An 18,904-nucleotide genomic window follows, 5' to 3' on the forward strand; every position below is an offset into this window, starting at 1 on the left:
AAGATAAATGCATTTTTAGAAAGCATGCCAAGTAAATCATTACAAAATGCCAGAAGATTTACATGGCACATAATACAGAGCAGACAAAAGCAAAGTGAGGTTATATGAAGGAAGAATAAAAGTGATGAACTTGGAGAAGGGATTCGTTAGTTACAGCATCAAAACCACTCAGCCCATGCCAAAGTATATTTTTGTGCATTTAATGTGTACAAAAATTTAAAAGACAGCTTGTATTGCCTCTCCAATCAAAAGAGACAAAAGCTCATTATCTACTTAAAACTGGAGAAAGTCATTAAAAATCCACTAAGAAAAAAACCCTGTTCTTAAACAGTTTTCTTTATTGTAAATCTTTACTGAGATTTACATTAAAATACTGTATCCATATTCCTGTGTACATTCTTTTCCTAATGAAATCACCACAGGGGTGAGCAGCCAAAATAACTCTGGGCCTTGGGCAGTTTCAAAAGGTGGCACAAGTCAATCCTTTCTTCAAAACTGAAGAGAATGTTTCTGCTGCCACACTGCTGAAAACATGACAGTCAGCTCGTGTCCCTGCACCAAACACACTGACAAGAGTTTCTCCCAGTGAAGGGTATGAGGAGAGCATGAGGAATGCTAGGACTCCACAATGGCTCTCTGCACAGGTACCTTGGATGTTTCAGCAGAAAAGGTGGACTCTGCAAACTTCCTAGAGCAGTTTTCCCTAATGAGCTGCTACTGGAACCCCCAGACAGCCCCTGACCCAAGCAGCTGCACTATTGCACTAATGGACTCAGAGAGAGGACAAACTTTGGGAAAATCAGGGAGGGCTTTGAGGTCATTGTAAAAATATTCAGAAAAGTCTGTGTAAGCACTTGTGATGCCACTACTACACATATGACTGGAGATTAACTCAATAACACAAGTACAAGCAGACTTCAAACAGATGAGAGCTCTTAATGAGCTTCTTGGCTGTTGTTGGGTTCCCCCATCCTCTGTCGTGATGGCAACCAACAGCTACAGTATAAATGAAACTTGTCCAACCAGAATGTGATTAGCAAACAGCTGTTTAAAATCAAACAATTCTCCAGACTGTTAGAAGAGGAAAGACCATGTCTGAAGCACAGCTATTCCCCTGACAGTGCTTTCCTGCCAGGTATATAAACATCCCCCGCACTCAATAAATATCATGAGCCCCCACCTACACAGAGAGCAGCACTTTTTAAAGCAGAAAGAAATTTGGGAATAAGTGCTGCCAAGAAGCAATTAACAGCTACATTGACACAATGGCATTTAACTCAATGCACGTTGCTACTTTCTGCAAAATGGAAGAGAACTAAATTGTCACCAAATGATAATAAAAGATGCACAGCTGGGACAGGTGGGGCAGTGCTGCAGTGTGATGCCTTTAAGCTGCATAAAACAAGAAAGCACATTTAACCTGGCTGAGATCTTGAAGATAAAATGCAAGTGAAACAATAACGGGAAAGCCAACAGCAAGGGGTGCTAGAATAATATATTACAGCTGTTAAACCTAGTGCTTTCCTGAAAGGAAAAAGAATTGCAATAAAAACAAACTGTATTTTATGGGCCTAACAATGAAACAGCATTTTGCTTCTTCAAATCTGAATTTTTATTGGCCTCGGAGGATTCTGTGTTCTTAAAGATTAGCCTTCCCATGGGAAATTAAAAAAGAAAAAGTCAAAATATTAGTTCCCCTCTCATGAAGTCATTCTTTTGAGCATGTTTCCTTAGCAGCCTTGCATGGCACAGCTTGTGAAACTGTCTTGCATTTCTTCCCACTCAAGAGTTTTAAAAAATAACTTTGAATTCCAGAAAGACCAAACAGGAATTACTCCAAGCTGGGTTTCCTCTGCAAGCACCATAAGCTAATCTTGCTGCTCAGTCCACAGCGGCAAAACAAAAACATTTGCCCTCAGATTGACGGCCAAATGGCAGAAACATCTAAAAAGGGACGGCTGGAGCTGCGTCAGCACAGCAGCTTTTGATTCCTAGGCTTGATTAGAGGCTCTGCTGGCCAAGATGCTTTGAGTTAGAACAATATACAGTAGCTGTGACTTTCAAAGCTTTGGAACCACATTATACATTTGACTTAATATAAACTCAGTTTGCAGAGTGACCTTTGCCAGCAGTATAAAAATAATGAAAACTTGTTTACCTGTTTCCTAACCACTCCCTCACACTACATCCAACTAGCTGCACTCAGACAATGCATAAATGTGGTGTCCATATGTCCAAGGTAAGACTGTTTTAAAGATTAGTTAGTTAAAAGTAACTTTGCTCAAAGTAGGAAGAGCTGGACATGGATTAGCACTGAATATGGTCACAAGAAGTTGCCTTCAAATCAATCTGTTCATCACAGGATATGTACAGTGGGATTCATCTCCATCTTCCACAATAAATGCACACCGTAAACCCTCAATCTAACATTACTTCCAGAAGTGTACTGAAAAATAAGCAATTCCCAATTCACATGGGAAATGTAAAATGTTTGTTTGCACTACTGCCATGTTTTAGCTAAAATCCAGTGTTAACAACACAGAGAAGTGACTGTCAAACAGCACGTCCACCATGCTGGGCTGGACCCTAAGATAAATCATCCAGCAGCAGATAAAAAGAGCACAGATTGGAGTCCCCAAAAATTACAGCAAGTATTGAAACCTAGAAAGACTGAAAGATTGTGTTCCTCTTCATTTAACCTAAGAACTGCTGTTGTGAAAGATGACTGTAGCTAGAACCTATTTTATTCAGTTTATTTTATGTATTTGAACTGTTGAAGCAGAACATTCAAATTCCCAGTGAATTATACTGGAAATTATTAATGTTCCACTTAAATGCCTCCTTAGAATCTTTCAACACCATTCTGGTCCCAAGTGCTGAGCTAACAAGTAAGCACCTATGAAAACTGAGTTGGAGTTCCCTGCTGAAAGACCAAATACAGTTTCTTCATAAAAAGTAGCAGCTCTGCAAACAATATTACTGTGAGATACAAATCTTTCACCAAGTCGGTACAGCCACAGAAAAAAGAGGCAAAAACCCAGCATAATCAGCCACATTTCTGCTTTATTACTTCCCTATGACTTCTTTCAATTTGCACACAGTGCACCTGTCATCTCCTTACAGCATTTGTGCAGGAACACAATAGAAGCTCAAGAGCCTGGACAGAATTTCTCCCAGCAAGACCTAGAGGTCCTTTTTATCTCAACAAATGGACTGTTTTTAATTTCCTTCCTCTTTTCACCTCGTTCCCCATATGCTGGTCACTTCTCTATAAATACCTCTCCCCCCTTCACTGGATGTTTGTCTTTGCAGACAAGGTTCATTCAGTCACAACTGTCCCCACTTTTAACTTCCTCAGATAGAGGGTTTATTCCATTTCTTGGGCAAGTTTTCTGCCATCACTGAGCTTTATACAAACACAACTGCAGTTGTTTCCAAGCCCATACAAACCATGCTCACACCTGTCACCGTGGCACTGGTTCACCCAAAAGAGCCCCAGACAAATCCTCTAACTTAGGGTGAATTCAGATCATGTGCTGTTTTGCAGGCATGATTTTAACTATACTGTTTTTCCAGTTAAATGGAACTGTAGTCCCCCTTCAAGAAAACAGAAAAGCACTCCCACAGGAAAACCCCTGGAATAAAGATCCAATAACATTCTAAAGGCCCATGGGAAGCCAGAGGATCACAAAACAACTGTCATGAAAAGGTAATATAGAAGATTAAGATGTAATCTTACCATGAAAAGGTTTACTCTGGTGTAAAATACAGACTGCATTTTAGAAGTACTAATTATCTCTACACTACTCAAGGGGTAAGTCATTAAAGCTGTACAAATTCACAGGATTGCAGGGTTCAAATCTGTTAAGACTTCACAAATTAATGCACTGGGTCTGAATCAACTGATAAAGCACATCAGACTCCAGGGAAGATTTCCCACCTCACACTTCCTGAACATTATGTCCTTGGCCAATATCATTCACCCCTCTTTAGTCTGAAATGACTTTCTGTGTGGCTTTAACACGGGTTGCTCTGTTCTCATGACCAGTGTTAGACCTACTCTTCTCTTCAGCCTCTCTCTCTCCTTCAGTGTCAGCGTGTCAGCCTTGGCAATCACAGGCACAATGTTGACTTTGCCATGAAGGGCCTTCATGAACTCTACATCTAATGGCTTCAGCCTGCCAACAAACAGGAGAAAAAAAGATTTAAAAAAGGCATGGAGTTTTGTGTTGTTTGCTTTTTTAACAGACCAAATGTATTAAAGATTATTTATTTCAAGTGTCTACATAAACAGTATCTCCATAACAAATTAAGTCAGAGCCCTTTGCTTATCACCTTGGTCGTGTAAAGCTTGAGTTGTAATTAAAATTGTCACTATAAGATAAATTGCATATTAAAAGTGCTTATGTTTTGTGAGACAAACAATATTAACACTGACTGATTTAAAACAATATTAAAAGTCAAAAAGGGGACAAAGCAGAGGAGAGTATTAATCCCCAAAAGACCATTTTAATTGCATTGGCTTACTGACAGGCTGGGAAGCAACTCAATTAACAGCTAAGTTACCAGTTCAGGTAAGGAACAGACTTATGAACAAGCTATAATACCCTAAAAACCAAAGTTCCAGGGCGTTTTCTTACCCATGCCCAAAAGGAGAGATGAAGTAAAAGCAGCAGTGGACTCTGTTGTCTATGATGTGGCGCCTGTTCAGGCCACTCTCGTCGTGCAGGTACCGCTCAAACTGGTTGTCGATGTACTGGATAATTGTTTTGAAGCTGTGGGATGGCAGGGGAGAGAGAGGCACCTTACATCAGCTTTAAAATAATGAAAGAAGAATCATGAAAAGATAAGAACAGGAGGAGAATCACACTTTTATTAAAAACATTTCTGTTACAAAAAATTCAACTTCCTAGCATTGTATCTAGTACTGAGGAAAAACATTTTGATAATGCCAAAAGATATTTCCCTACTTCTGCCTAGAGCCACTGTGTTCACTGGATAAAAAGTTCCAGTGCAAGCTCAGAAAAAAGCACTCAGTGCGGAGACAACAGAGACAGGAACAGAAGACTGAGGATTTTTCTGCTTTTTTTTCTGGGGGCAGGGGGTGAGGATTTGGTTTTAAACCAGCTGACAAATGACATATCCCGGATATCCTCTTCATTTACAACCCTGACCCTAGAACCAGGTTTCTATAGTTACCTATGAAAATTCTGGTATTCTAGTCTGCTTAAATACAAATACATTTGCAAGTCATGGGCTCAAGCATCACATGATTTATTAAGCTATTTTTGTTACCTTACAGAATCCTTTTCTGTTGACAAAGAAAAGTAATTCCTACTTAGTTGAAGGCAATTTAAAATATTCCCTACAAAGAAGTAAAGGAACACAAAATCTGATTACACTGACTATTGAGGTACAAAGAGCAGTGACTAGAGAGCGAAAACACAATGCATTACTAGGAAGATGATTTTAAGCTATTCCAGAGCATGCAGACACCTGCAAACATCATTAATACAAAAGCACACTTTATATTAAATACTGCAGGGGAAGGGAAATGAACACACAGATGTAGATAAGATTAGGCAGATGATTGTGTGTCATGAACATGTCTTAAACTACTTGGGGAAAAACTACGTAGAGAGCTTGACTTGAAAAATAGGATCATCCATATTTCTGCTGCTGAGAAAGCACCAATTTGACCAAGACATTTAAGAGGGAAACACACAAGAGAACAGAAGAAAAATCAGTGATCTGGCAAATGAACCCAGAATGCTGGCAAATACTGCAACAGGTAGCAGTCAACCCAGCGCTGCACGGCTGTAAAGATGAGAAACAAAAGGAATAAGAATGATGGAAGAGGTCCTGGAGGGAATTTGATTTTCCAGAGTTGAGTAAGCTTTTGGATGGAGAAGGAATAAATCCAGAGCAGCATATATATATATATATATATACATTTACATCTTTGCAAGATCTGGCTGTTCTAAGTCATACTAGAGGACAACACAGCAAAACATGGAATTTACGGGGTTTTGACCTTAGTGCTGCTCTTTGAAAAGCCTGCATCTTGATACCTAAACGGGTTGAAATACAACAACATGGCTTATGTTCCTGTTGATCTTTGATACTTCTCCTCTTAGCTGGTAAAAGGTAATGAGACTGAAGACATACAGGTCAGAAACCAAGCACTAACAATGGGAAAGAACTATCACACATTTCTCTGGCAATATCATTGGTTTACGTGCAGCTCTCTAGCTCTAACAGCTATAATTTTCCCCATAAATATGGTGTCAGTGTCCTGTACCTCCTGACTGCCAGGAAACACCTGGCTGATACCCCGTGCTGTCATTGCTGAGGAGACAGCACATCCTGGATTAGAACAGCAAACAACACAACGCTGCATTTAAACCCACAGGGGGAAAATGAGCCATATTATCAAGCTGCCAACACCCACAGAATATCATTTAAGACAGCTTAAAAACAAACCCAAAAATTTAGCATCAGCCAGAGAGCAGCTCTCAAAGAATGACCTGTGACACTGCAAGGTGACACAAAGCATATGATCAGCAGCATCTAACAAGTTCACCTGCAGGCTGGTTTTGTCAGCCCTCCTCTTGAGGCCAGATTTCACACCAAATCTGTGCATCAAGCAATTTTGTTCCTCCCCGATTAGATCCTCTCTCTTCTATCTCATGAGAGATGTTACTTCAAGGACATGCTCCTCTCATGACCCCTACATACTCATGTATGGAAAAGATGCTGAATGTGTCAAACCTCCAACCACAAAAAACTCTGTTCTCCAAACATGCTTAAATTGCTGCCATGAGCAATTCTAGGTGTGGGTTGATTGTACAGTACAGAACCCCAGCTAGCACTAAAGCTTCACACAGCATCTAAAAAATTATCACTATGGTTAACTGTGGTTCTCCTTCACCTTCCCTTACAGCCTGTTTTAGGTACAAGGACATCTGTTCAAAAATAGCCTTAGTAAAATTCATCACCCTGACATACAAATAGTCTGCACAAATTGCAGCCTTCCCAAAAAAAGGGCTTTATAAATCTTGGCTCACGACAGGCACCATCCACCGGTTACCCATGACTGCAGGAAATGCTCCTGAACACAAACTGGAGTTCAAGAACACAAACTTGCTCCTTCCTCTGAACTACCAAGGAAGGAAGGTGGTTGCACTGAGTTTGCCTTCACTGCAGTTCAGAACAAAGAGTCTGTCCATCCGAGTCCCTGGGACATCCTGGAAAGATTAACAGACTTTGTCAAATGACACTTGCCATGACTCACTGTCTTTTTGTGTGACATAAGAAAATTAGACTAAAGAGCTGTCATTAACTACATCTTCTTGTTTTGCAGTAAGCAAGCACTATTTGTTCCTGTCGTGTATCTTGACGTTCAAGATTTGTCCCAGAAAACCATGTACAAAATGGTAAATTTTTCTCCTGGGTCTGAATCACCATGGACTGACTCTATTCAGCAAGCCTCCAAAAAGAGAGGGGGAAAATCCCAACACGTAGGTCTCTAAGAAACATCTGAACAGAATAAACAAAGGGCATTAGAACACAATCAACAGGAAGAGCTCTCAGTAACACAATGCACAGGCTGCTCAGCTCTGGCTGCAGCGGAAGGAAGCTCTAGTCAACAGTGCACAAAATAAGCAGGACCATGGTGCAGTCCAGAGAGATGCCTTTGTGTTATTCCAAAAGTTCAATTTCTTTTAACTTACTAAAGTAGGAAAAGTGGGAGGAAAATAAAAATCTCACTAGAGCTTCACTTTCAAACTTTCATTTCGTGTCTTATGGAACTTCAGTGCCTTCACTTTTGCTATGTTCCTACATACACACCCTAGAAAGAAGAGAAAAACCCTGGTAACTGTGTTCTTCTGAATGCTCCAGATAACACAGCATTCTGTCAGTGAGAGACTAAAACACAGTCTATTAGCATTATAGATGTTTATTTGATCAGGTATTGGTCTCTTTCCTGACCTTTAACTCATACTGAAGGACTCAAATCAACCTGTATTAGTTTTATGCTTCCTCCCTCTGCACAGTGACACTGTTTGCCTTTGATTTACCACCACCACCAGGAAAAAAGTGTCAAATGTCAATATTTAAGCAAAATAAATATTGTTAGCACTTCTTAAAAGACAGTCATGTGGACACTCAAAATTCAGCTTCTAGTTGCACTGGATTCAGGCATCCTCATAAGCACAGTAATACATCTCACCTTTATTTGAAAAGAGTTGTCAGTTTTCCACAGCAAAAGAGAATTGCCTGAGTATGATTATTTGGAAATTACATTTATGAACTAATTTTGTTACAACCTGCCCAGTTCCTTCCTTGTCTTTTTTCACGACCTTTATGCTAAGGCAATTCTGTATGTTGTGTAGTGGATCTGTTGACAATTACTTCACCCTTGAAAGACTATCAGCAACATTTAGGCCAGAGAGAGTTAAGCAGCTTCATCATAAAAAAATAACAGCAGCTACCCAAATTGCTAATAGTACCTATGAAGGACAGGGAGTGAAAAGTACTGTCTTAAAAACATGGAAACCGGATGGCCAGAGACACAGAAAGTAAAAGACAAACAGAAAATTCCTGCCCCCCATAATTCCACCCTACTGGAATGGCCATGGAGACAAAAAGCTGACTGCAGTTGTCAGAGAGCCTTACAGGAGGAAAGGCCATTGATTCTGGGGCAGAATCATACAGAGCCTAGAGAACCCCAACCAAACCTCTTAAAACCAGGAGAAAGCAGTTAGAAAATTGAAAGTGGAAGTTGTAGAAGGGCACAGACACACTGGAGTGGGGTTTGAGAAGACACACACTCTATTAACAAAGCAGCATTTCCACACATACCAGTCCTGGCTGTTAATGGCATCTCCATATCCTGGTGTGTCAACTACTGTTAAACGCAGCTTCACCCCTCGCTCCTCTATCTCTACTGTGGAAGCTTCGATTTGAACTGTCCTCTCTATTTTCTCTAAAATAAAGGAACATTTGCATTGTTATTATGCCTATCAATTGCTGCAGAAAGCCCTGCAGGATAGAGCAACAGAGGAGGAACTGCCATCTGGAGTGTATTGTAACCTACACAACATCAAATATTTTAGAGGAAAAGAACAAGCTGGGAGGTAAAATTTAACACCACGTCTTTGTAAATAAAAAGCAGCAATAAACTAAAAGGGGGGTTACTCATAACAATATGCAAAAATAAAACTTGAATACTCAAAAGCATGCTGGACTGTCAAAACCAGGATTTAAGGCATTAGAGGCAAAAAGCAAGAGAGGAAATGGGAGCAAAGCCACATTTAGGTATATGGACACCTAAAAGGCTTGGGTGGTGTTGTTTTTAATAACAACTGGTGAAGAAACAAAAGCTGAGTCTTTGAAAGGAAAAATAAATGAGAAAATGACAACTCAACAAAATACAATTTGGAGGATTAAAATACATGTAGACAGCATGAAGAAAGGGTGTCACGGGTGAGGCTATCAGAATGAAGCAATGTTAACTGAAAGAACATGAAGTTTTGTAGGATGTGTGCTGGAGGAACTGCAAAAGCACATTTACCTGCAGCTCCAGGAATATAACGCTCTGGATATAGATCAGTCAGGAACAGACTGTTAATTAAAGTGGATTTTCCTAAGCCAGACTCACCTACAAACAAAACAATTCAGGTTATTAAGCACATAAATGTCTTACTCCAAGCTTTTTAAAACCCCTCATCCTTCTTCAGGTCCACATTATGGAGGAAAAATAATTTGTTCATCAGGATCCACCCTAGCTTTTGATATAAAAACATCAAAGGTTCAGCTAAGCACTTTGAAAACACCGGAAAAACAAGGCTCCAGTGTTTTCATGAATGTTACATGAAAATTTTAAGTTTACTGTAATAGATGTCACAATAAAAGCTGAAAGGTCATGCAGCACTTTGGCTGTAGACCTAGAGACAGTTCAGTTACTTAAGGGAAATTAAAACTTTTTCATCTAAACTTACAAAAATCGGGAGCTGTAGCTCTCCCATTGAAAATTTCTGAGAGCTTCATGGTTTTCCTAAGCTAGGAACTGAACCTGGAACAGTGTTAGGAAGGAGAACGAGTAAAGCAACCCCAAACTAAGAGTCAGGGTTTGCACCCTTACAGCTGAGCCTACGTACGTTCTATGAAACCCAAAACCATTCAAAATTCACCTGAGAAGTTTCACAATTCTGTAACTTCAAGTCATACATCAAAGTAATAAACTTGTAAATGTGACTACTAAATCTGAGTTTCAAAAAATCACTTTTTTCCTAGCCCAAGGAATCAAAGGAGTCAGCATTTAGAACAACTGGCCATGTTATTGTAGATGCTACTAATGTGATCTTGGAGATGGAAAAGTTATATCATCACAGACTACATGAAACAAGAACTCTACACTTAACACAAATTACCTGTTTATCTCACAAACACTGCTGAACACTGCCACCAAATAATCCTAAACAGTACTACAGAGCACAGAGAATAAGATGGAAGTGTTCTGCATCTCTTCTCATTTTCATTTTCAATAACTGCTACAGAACAGTGACAGTACTGTGGGTTCCCTTTGCACTTGGATAACATTAAACTGATTCAATGCAGATATAATTCAACATGTCACTTGGGAGACCTTTGTGCCTAAAGGACTCTCCATCAAAGACACAGGTGCTCACTGACAGAACAGGCAGGGTTTATTACTATTTATTATTTCTTAAATTACAGGTTTATCTCTGACACAAAAGTGAGTCAGTACTGAACAGCAGCAAACACAACAGCAGCATCACCATTTCAACAGCAAGATACTGACCATGTGCATTCATGCCTTGAGTTGGGGAAAAAGAGTCAAAGGAAGATTAAACAACCCCCCCATCATCTGACAATGAGTCAGGAACACAAAAATGTCCTGCTGGCTCAAAGTCATCACCTCTAATCACTACAAATACTCCCTCCTATGAAACAGGACAAAATGGTAAGAGATTTAATTAGAAAGTATAGAGGTTCAAAGCTTTTCTTCTGTGTAACAGTCAATTGCTAAGTAGGAAGAGAGATACACCTCTGAAAGAAATTTCATTGTTGTTGTAGAGCAGTCAAAAACACTTAAAGAGGTGACTTACCAACCACCATGAGAGTGAACTCAAAGCCCTTCTTCACAGATTTCCTGTGAACCTGGTTGGGCAGGTTAGCAAAGCCCACATACCCCGCCGAGTCAGAGAACTGCAAGGAAACAAAGGCTGGGAATAAATGAGATCCTTCTCCCCCTTCAAAGTTGAAAACAACTTCAGCTGATTCTACACAGTAAGGGGCAGAGGTATAAAAAGCACATGGAAAAATAGAGAATGAAACCATTTTTTGCTGCTGTAGCAAGGCAGACCCTGACACAGGCCCATTGACCAAGGTTGATGTATCAACAGAAACCAGTCAGTACCTTGGGCTACACAAACAAAAGTCTCCCCTTCCATAAAATCAACATCCGCAAGCTTGCAAGAGCACACTATTATCAATCTTAAGATGTAAATACAGTTAAAAATAGAAAAAAAAAATCTGTTAAAATTTAGTATTTGCTGCTACTATCTTCTCTACAAACAATGTATATGCTCCCAGGTAAAACACAGGAACATTGTACTCATGTAGGGATTTCCAAGACACAGTTACACAGAGATGTATCTTTGGCCTGTTAAGGTGCTCACCTATCTTCACCATCTTTAACTTCTAACACAAAAGCAGGAAAAAGAAACATGCCTGAAAAACTTATCAAAGAGATTTGGGCTATAAACAGAGCAGGCTGCTTCACCATCTGTTATCCATTGACTGAAAACCTGGTAGGAGCCTAAACAAGAACTGCAGCCACTTGATTTAGGGACCTATGAACTACCTGGAATCAGAGGTTTTCTTCACAGATGAATTTATGATGAGAACATTTTTTATACAATGCCAGACATTTCCAGTGGGGCAGAGGGGATACAGCTGAAAAGGTAATTATTTATTTGCTAACAATCCAAAAACATTAGAAATGAAGGTTTGTCAAATGAAGTTTCCTGAGGTAAAAGTACCAATTTAACTGTGTAAGCAAACTCAGGCAAACACCAGGAAGCCTATTGCGAGAATCACATGCAAGCTCTGTTTCTACTAAACAGTTCCTTTTAAGGAACACATCTGCAGCAATAAGGTATCATTTATTCACAATTTTACCACTTCATTAAAACCAGGAGTATTTTCAGAAGTTGAACAGATTCTAAACAAAATTTTGGCTATGCAGCCATCTCTTTACCTTCACTTTTTCACCTGACTGAGACATGTTTCGTCACTCCGAGTTTCAGACACTGTGGAAAACAAAGCCATAGTGCATGTTAGCTGACTTGAAGATTACACTGATTTTAATTCTGAACTGATCATCTGCTTATAAAAATCACATTTTATTCTAGTAGAATGAAATGTCACATACTCAAGGGTTGCCACAATAAAGAGGCCACAATCAAAATGTCTGCTTCTGAAAGAAGTTACACGGGATTGTCAAAACCAGAATACTTCATTTCAATACTTAAAAGTTTCGAAACAAAGATATTCCTTTAGAATGCAAAATACTAAAATTCAGTATCATAACAAACTTTCATCCATCCTGTCTTTAAAGAAGGAAAATTATCTACTGAAAGCTAATGCTGAGTATGCATGGCACTCCTGATGGAATGCTTTTTTAAGTTCTCTGATTCTGCACTTAGCTAATGAAACCCAAAATTCAAATATTCTCTGTTCCCAACCATGGCTGGGATATAGCAGCGCTAAGGAGGTCATTTTTCTTTCAATTTTTACCCTTTTGACTTATTATATTTCTCTTAAATATGGTTTACAAACCAGTGAACGTAATGTAACTGTTGTCTAAAAATTACACAGTAATTCCCATGAGAACAGGACACTCATGTGATTCCCAGGTAAGGGTCAGAACATAACATTATTCCCAGTCACTTCAAAGTCCTGTTGCTGAAAAGGACACACTTGGCTGACCCATTCTGGACACGGAAACTCACCCTGAGGTGAAGAACTCTCCAAAAGCTTTGTTCTCTGGTTCCAGACACCCCGAAGAAGGGTTTTGGCAAGCCCTTCTCTATTTACAGCTGAGCTGTAGGTGAATTCTCGGGGCAGCAGAGAGGCCCCTTCACCCAGAGCAGCCCCTGAGCAGGGCAGGAAGTGCACAAGTGGCAGGAGCACTTCCCAGCCTGGTCTGTTGGCAGTGCAGCTCCTGGCCTGGGGAAGCAGGGCAGTGACCTGTGCAGGCACCTGTGTGCTCAGACCAACACCTTCCTGGGGGTAGCAGGAGCCATTTCAGCAGGATACAGGCCACTTTCTGAGACTGGCATTTTGACAGTCCAATCCTAGCAGAGACACACTCTGGACTGAGCAAAAGCAAAGTTAGCATAATTACCACTTGGAGTTTTAAAGAAAACATGTTTTCAGCTCCCACAGCATTTCATTTGCCCTGCAGCAGACATTTAAAGTCCTGGCAGCTGTGCAGATGCCAGCCACCCTGGAAGAAAACAAGGCCTACTTTTCCCCCAAACCCAGCTCAGTTCCTTGCTATGAAAGCCTAATAAAACATCCACTGCCTGGAAAATAGGGAGGTCCTGATCCTAACCATCTGCTGGCAGCCCCTAATTAGGTATTCCTCAAAACAGTCTGGGAAACTGTTAAGAAACCCTTAGGAATGGTTTTGAAAAAAAGAGAGCTTATTTTTCTTTGACCAATATGCAAGGGCTCATTCCAGCCTCCAGCCAACCCCTGCTCCAGATCCTTAAAGACAGTCACAGTCCCACTGACAGATGTAACCCATTGCTCTGGCCACAGCTCGTTTCTAAGTTTGCAAACCTCTGCTGTCACTTTGTCTATAAATTCAGTAACATAATTCAAGAGTTTAGAAAAGCTCATAAAAAGCCACTGAGTGCTAATGTAGATAGACCTGGCCTATCTCCCACAGTGATGCCAGATGAGAAACCCCCAAACCAGCTGCCTGCAGATAGGAGGGGGAACAATTCAGGTTTCAATATGTATGCCAAATTGTCTAACTGCTTCTGCTTTAAGCTGACAGGAAAGTCACATCCATTATGGCATCACCCAAGTTACTTGATTAAGAAGCAGAAGAGTCAAAATCATTGTCAGTTGACTATGACACGTTTGGTTTCAAAATCAGTCTCTCACAAGAAGCTAAATTTACAATAATTTGTTCCATAAATACAACTTACAAAACCTGCTTCCTACAGGGCAAACCATATTCACCTTGTGCCTTCCTCTGACCAAAAAGTTTCTGCAGCCAAAGCTGCAGCACAGCTGCTCTGATCACATCATGACTGCAGCCACAGGCAGCCAGTTGGTCATTTCCACTGTACTATGTTAGAATAGAAATATTCTAACTAAAAGTTACCTCAACAACAACCATAAAAACAAACACACAAAAAAACCCCACCCACAGAAAACACCTGCTGTTCCACAACACTTAATAAGGCACGGGGGTTGATTTGGGAGCTCAGCTACTCAGCCACGACACACTTTGCAGTTCCTAATACTGCCCTCGTGAGGTTTGCTCGAAAATCATTCAACCAACCACCCTCACGGATGAACACGTGCTGTCCTCCCGAGGCTTTCCCATACAGCACAAATCAGAAGTTTGTCGCTAGCAAAACGCCACATGTTAAATCTCCTTCCAGCACCAACAACCTCAGCATCGGCGGCGCTGCTCCCAGTGAGAACGTGCTGCTGACCCAGCCCATGCTGGGCACAGTGAGCCCTGAAATCCAGAACTCTGCCTGCACACAGCTGAGGCAAACTGCAAAACCACGGCGAGCTGAGCCTCTGACTACACTCAGGGCAGGCCCTCAACCGGAAATGGGAATATTTCATTTCTCATCAATTTTCCAGAATAAAACGTATAAAAAACATAACTAAGGCAAACCAGAGCCTGTTCTGTTCTCTTTAGGTTTTCCGAGTCCTGTTTCAATCAGTACAAGATAAGCCAAGCAGCACATGCAAAATAGTACACAGAGAAAGGAACAGATAAGATGCAACTGCAATAACTTGCAAAAAGCAGAGAAACTTTATTTGTAAATAATTCTGGGCCCTATCTAGCAGGCCTAGAAGGAGAAAAGGACACTGTGCTCCAGTAGAGCAATGTCCAGATCTGTTTTCCAATGGGGCATAATGTAGCAAAGTTTCATTTCGGATCCCAACAAATTCCTGCCCTGAACAATGTGATGTCTGGCAACCAAAGGGAGCAAACTGCCACTAAGTTCAGTTCCAGCTCCTCCTCTGCAAACACAGAGCCCTGGAACGTGCCATCCCTCCCTCTTCTGCTGAGAACACTATTCCAGTGAGAGAGAAAGAGAGGGGAAGGAAAATGGGTCATTTCCTTTGTTCCTGTCAGGATGCAAGAAGTAAACTGTTAGGAACAGGCAGACTGGGAGCTTCTTAATAAGAACCACACAAAGAAAGTGCCACGAAACATGTACAAAGAGTGTTTCCATATAAGGATATCAAACAACATTTTTAAATCATCACTTTAGAGCAACCTTACAACCATCTCTACAAGCAGAACAGCCCTCCTGATTTCTCAAATGAGGCTTTTCTTTCCATCTGAGATTATACAACTCTGATACTTTTTCAGAAGTATTTAATAACCTAACAAGGAACCACAACAAGCAGTAAAGACTTTAACAGGTTTCCCAGGGCTGGAAATGGTCTCAAAAACATCAGCATTCTAAAGTCACTTTTCAGACTCAAAGCAGACAGAGAAACACCAGGAATATGTCAGTGAAATACCAGTATTTGTGGTTTCTCACAAAAGCACTACAAAACCCCAGGAAGAAATGTCAGAGTCAAGCACTGAAGCACATCAATAAGAATGAAAAAAAAATATAACTTTGCCAAGTGTCTTATACATAGAGAAACAAAGAAGTTGAAAATTAGACATTTTCTCACTGTATTCCAAGCTGGATACAGGGATACAAATACAAAGCAGTTAACTTTTTTTTTTGGTAGCTTACTCATTCCAAGTTGTGTGAATCACTGAACTCTATCAAACAAGTGTGTCCAGCAGAGCCTGCTCTGTGTGCCGTGCTTTGTTCCTGCCACATCCTCATCTCTGAGGGGGGAAACCCCCCATCACTCCCCCTGGATCAACAATCACAGATGATTTCATTTTCCTCATCAGAACCAGGTGTTACCAGTTGAAGGAATTCTCTTTTAAACATTAGCAATTCTGCATTACTCTCACTCAGGAAAATGACTGTATCACTTCCCCCAAGCACAGAACTCACAGCAAATGCCACAACCCAGCTGTGACCTCTGCAGACAGACCACTCCAAGCAGGAGCCACTGCTCTGGCTCTGCACTGGAGCTCAGTGCTCACAAGTCCCACAGACTTCACTCTGGTGCTGGATTTGAACCAAGGACACTCCACACAGATTATTACTGGGAATGCATCAAAACCTGGAACATGCCTGTGACTTCCCAGCACACATGTACAGCAAAAGGAGCAAGGACTGGGCAAGTTAGGGGGACCCACCTGTGTGAGCACTGGTCGAGAAAAAGCAATGTGTGAATCTAAAGCTCTGATCCCAAATATTTTATTTAAAGTTCCATTTCAATAGTAACATTTTACTCTAGACACCTTCTTTCCTTACTGTTATATCAGTGAACACAGTGACTTAAAAAGCACAAAGGAGGCAGTGATACTGTTCTCATAAACGACCAGCTTTAGGAATGATGTGCTTCCTGTGCAGGCAGCTTTGGACTGTATTTTTGCAGTTACTGTGTCAGAAAATTATTGGGTAACAGATCTGAAAACGTGAAAAGCAGGGGCTTTTTCAAACGAAAAAGCCAAACATATTAGCTGCAATCACTCATCAGGACACAGGTAGCTCTGCCTCACACCCACAGAATTTAGGTACAACTGTGTACATACTGGAAACGCATAGCGAACTGATAAGCTGGTATTTTAAACCACTTCCAAATCACGCTTAAGTCCCGTGACACGACGAAGTCTCCGACCTGCACGTGAACAATAACGAAGGACTAAACAAACCCAAACCCAAGCAGCGAAGCCGTGCTGGGTCTGAGGCCGCCCCGGCCCCGCGCTGATGCCCTTGCGGCGAGCCCACCTGCCCGCGTCGCACCCGGCGGGTCGAGGCACCCCGGGACATGCCCGCGGGGCGGGCACTGCCCGCTCCATGCCCGGCCGAGGCCGTAAGCCCGCTCCCCACCGGCTAAACCTTCCGGCCCGAGGGGGCGCCGGGGTTGCCTGCCCCGCGGCTCCTCAACTCCCACAGCGGCGGCACACGACCCTGCCCCTCCACGAAGCACGAGCCCGTGCGCGACGCTGTGCGTCGAGAAGCCCAGCGCCCGGCCGGGCCGGGCCCGATTCCCCCGCTCGTCACCTGAGCTCTGAGCCTTAGCGCTAGAGCGCTCAGCCCCGCAGCCCCGAGCCCAATCGCGCCCCGCGGCCGACGACTCCGCCGCCGCCCCGCCATGGCCGCGCATCCGCCCGCGTTTCCCACACGCCACGCGGCCGAGCGCCCGCCTCCCCGCGCCGCTTTGGTCCGCGGCCGGGCGCGCGGGAAGCAGCGAGAGAGGACAGAGCGGGGTTCCCTGCCCTGGCTGGCGGGACCGGGCCCGGCGTCATCCCGCAAACCGGCAACCGGACCCGAGCCTGCCCTCGGTGCGAACCCTGGGGTAGGCGAGTAGCCACGGGGAAATCCAGCTTTTGGCTGTCACGCCGTGGGGAACATCAGCTGGTTGGTTTTCAGCTGCTCATTCACAGCACAGGGAGCAAATTTCTCTCGCAAGCATTGTGCAGAAGTTCCAGTGTCCTTGTTTTACTGCACTGTGGCCTTTCCTCGCGGCATTCCCTCGGGCTCAGGGCCGGTGTCACCGCCCAAGGGGCTGGGGGGGCTCCAGCAGAACCACCTGGGCTGTCAGCGATACCCGCAGTCAGCACACAGGAATAAATCACTTCCTCACGGGGAAACTGTCACACAGCTCAAACACTCAGCACTGTCCAAGCTAAAACACTGTCGCCTGAAGTTCAGGAAAGGCTTTTTCCAGCCTTCCACCTGCAAGAACTATGTCCAGGAAAGTTCCTGGCAGTCCATCCACACGTTTTGCAGAGGGCAGTTTGTATGTGTGACCCCGCAGGAAATCCTTTGACTTACAATTCTGAACACCAAGCAGCACATTTCTGTTCTTTCTGCATTTCCATCCATAAAGCAAACAGGGTCGCAGCTCACAACAGGAAAACGTGGAAGTGAAACAAATGCTGCTGAAGGCAGACTGGCATTATTTGCTAATTCACATTGTGCTCATATTATCAACGGTGCATTGATGTAATCTGAGTAAGAACCAGATAAAAGCCAACGAAAGCACAACCAAGTCCCATTTCCTGGGACAGTGTAATGTTGTAACACCAAGTTCTGTTACACAGTACGTCCTTGGGGGAGTTAAAAGACGGAATTTCGGTCTTCTTTAGAAATTAAGGTATGATTTAAAATTACTCCATGGATTTCCATACAGGTGTTTTGTACTATCACCAGAGGAACAACCAGGGCAGTTTTTTTCTTTCCCTAAGTTAGAACACTGTGATGGACACAATGTTTTGCACACATGCACTGCTATTACAAGTAACTCCCATTTGAAGAAATTATAAGATATTAACACAGACAATGCCAAACCACAGACTGCCATTGACCCAGAGTCAAGTGGAAGTCCGTGCTTTCCCATGACTGTCACTCCTTTCCTGTGGCAGGATTTAGTGCAAGGGGTGAAGCAGCCCCCAGTGGTTCCAGCAGCCTGTTATTGAGGCAATAGGGGTGGTGTTCCCAGGCCCTGGCTGGATCAGATCACTGAC

The 18,904-nt window shown here is 42.4% G+C and overlaps 1 protein-coding gene across 3 annotated transcripts in view; it reads right to left on the reverse strand.

Moving 5' to 3' along the window:
- The window catches only part of LOC103754863 (septin-2), a 34,781-nt gene extending 17,311 nt beyond the window's left edge, over positions 1 to 17,470 (reverse strand). For 2 of the 3 annotated variants that reach the window (XM_029961123.1, XM_029961122.1), the window contains exons 1-7: positions 17,439 to 17,470; positions 12,290 to 12,341; positions 11,136 to 11,235; positions 9,578 to 9,664; positions 8,866 to 8,989; positions 4,641 to 4,775; positions 4,061 to 4,178 (exon numbers count right to left, since the gene is read on the reverse strand). In XM_029961123.1, coding sequence (XP_029816983.1) covers positions 4,061 to 4,178; positions 4,641 to 4,775; positions 8,866 to 8,989; positions 9,578 to 9,664; positions 11,136 to 11,235; positions 12,290 to 12,316 — 591 coding nt within the window. In that variant the 5' untranslated portion in view covers positions 12,317 to 12,341; positions 17,439 to 17,470. Of the gene's footprint in view, positions 1 to 4,060; positions 4,179 to 4,640; positions 4,776 to 8,865; positions 8,990 to 9,577; positions 9,665 to 11,135; positions 11,236 to 12,289; positions 12,342 to 16,966; positions 16,989 to 17,438 lie in introns of those variants that run through there. The other variant, XM_018076424.2, reaches the window with a different exon arrangement.
- Between the last annotated feature and the right edge of the window lie 1,434 nt (positions 17,471 to 18,904).

This window comes from Manacus vitellinus, unplaced genomic scaffold (assembly GCF_001715985.3).
Source record: "Manacus vitellinus isolate BGI_N305 unplaced genomic scaffold, ASM171598v3 scaffold_31_pilon, whole genome shotgun sequence".
NCBI lineage: Eukaryota > Metazoa > Chordata > Aves > Passeriformes > Pipridae > Manacus > Manacus vitellinus.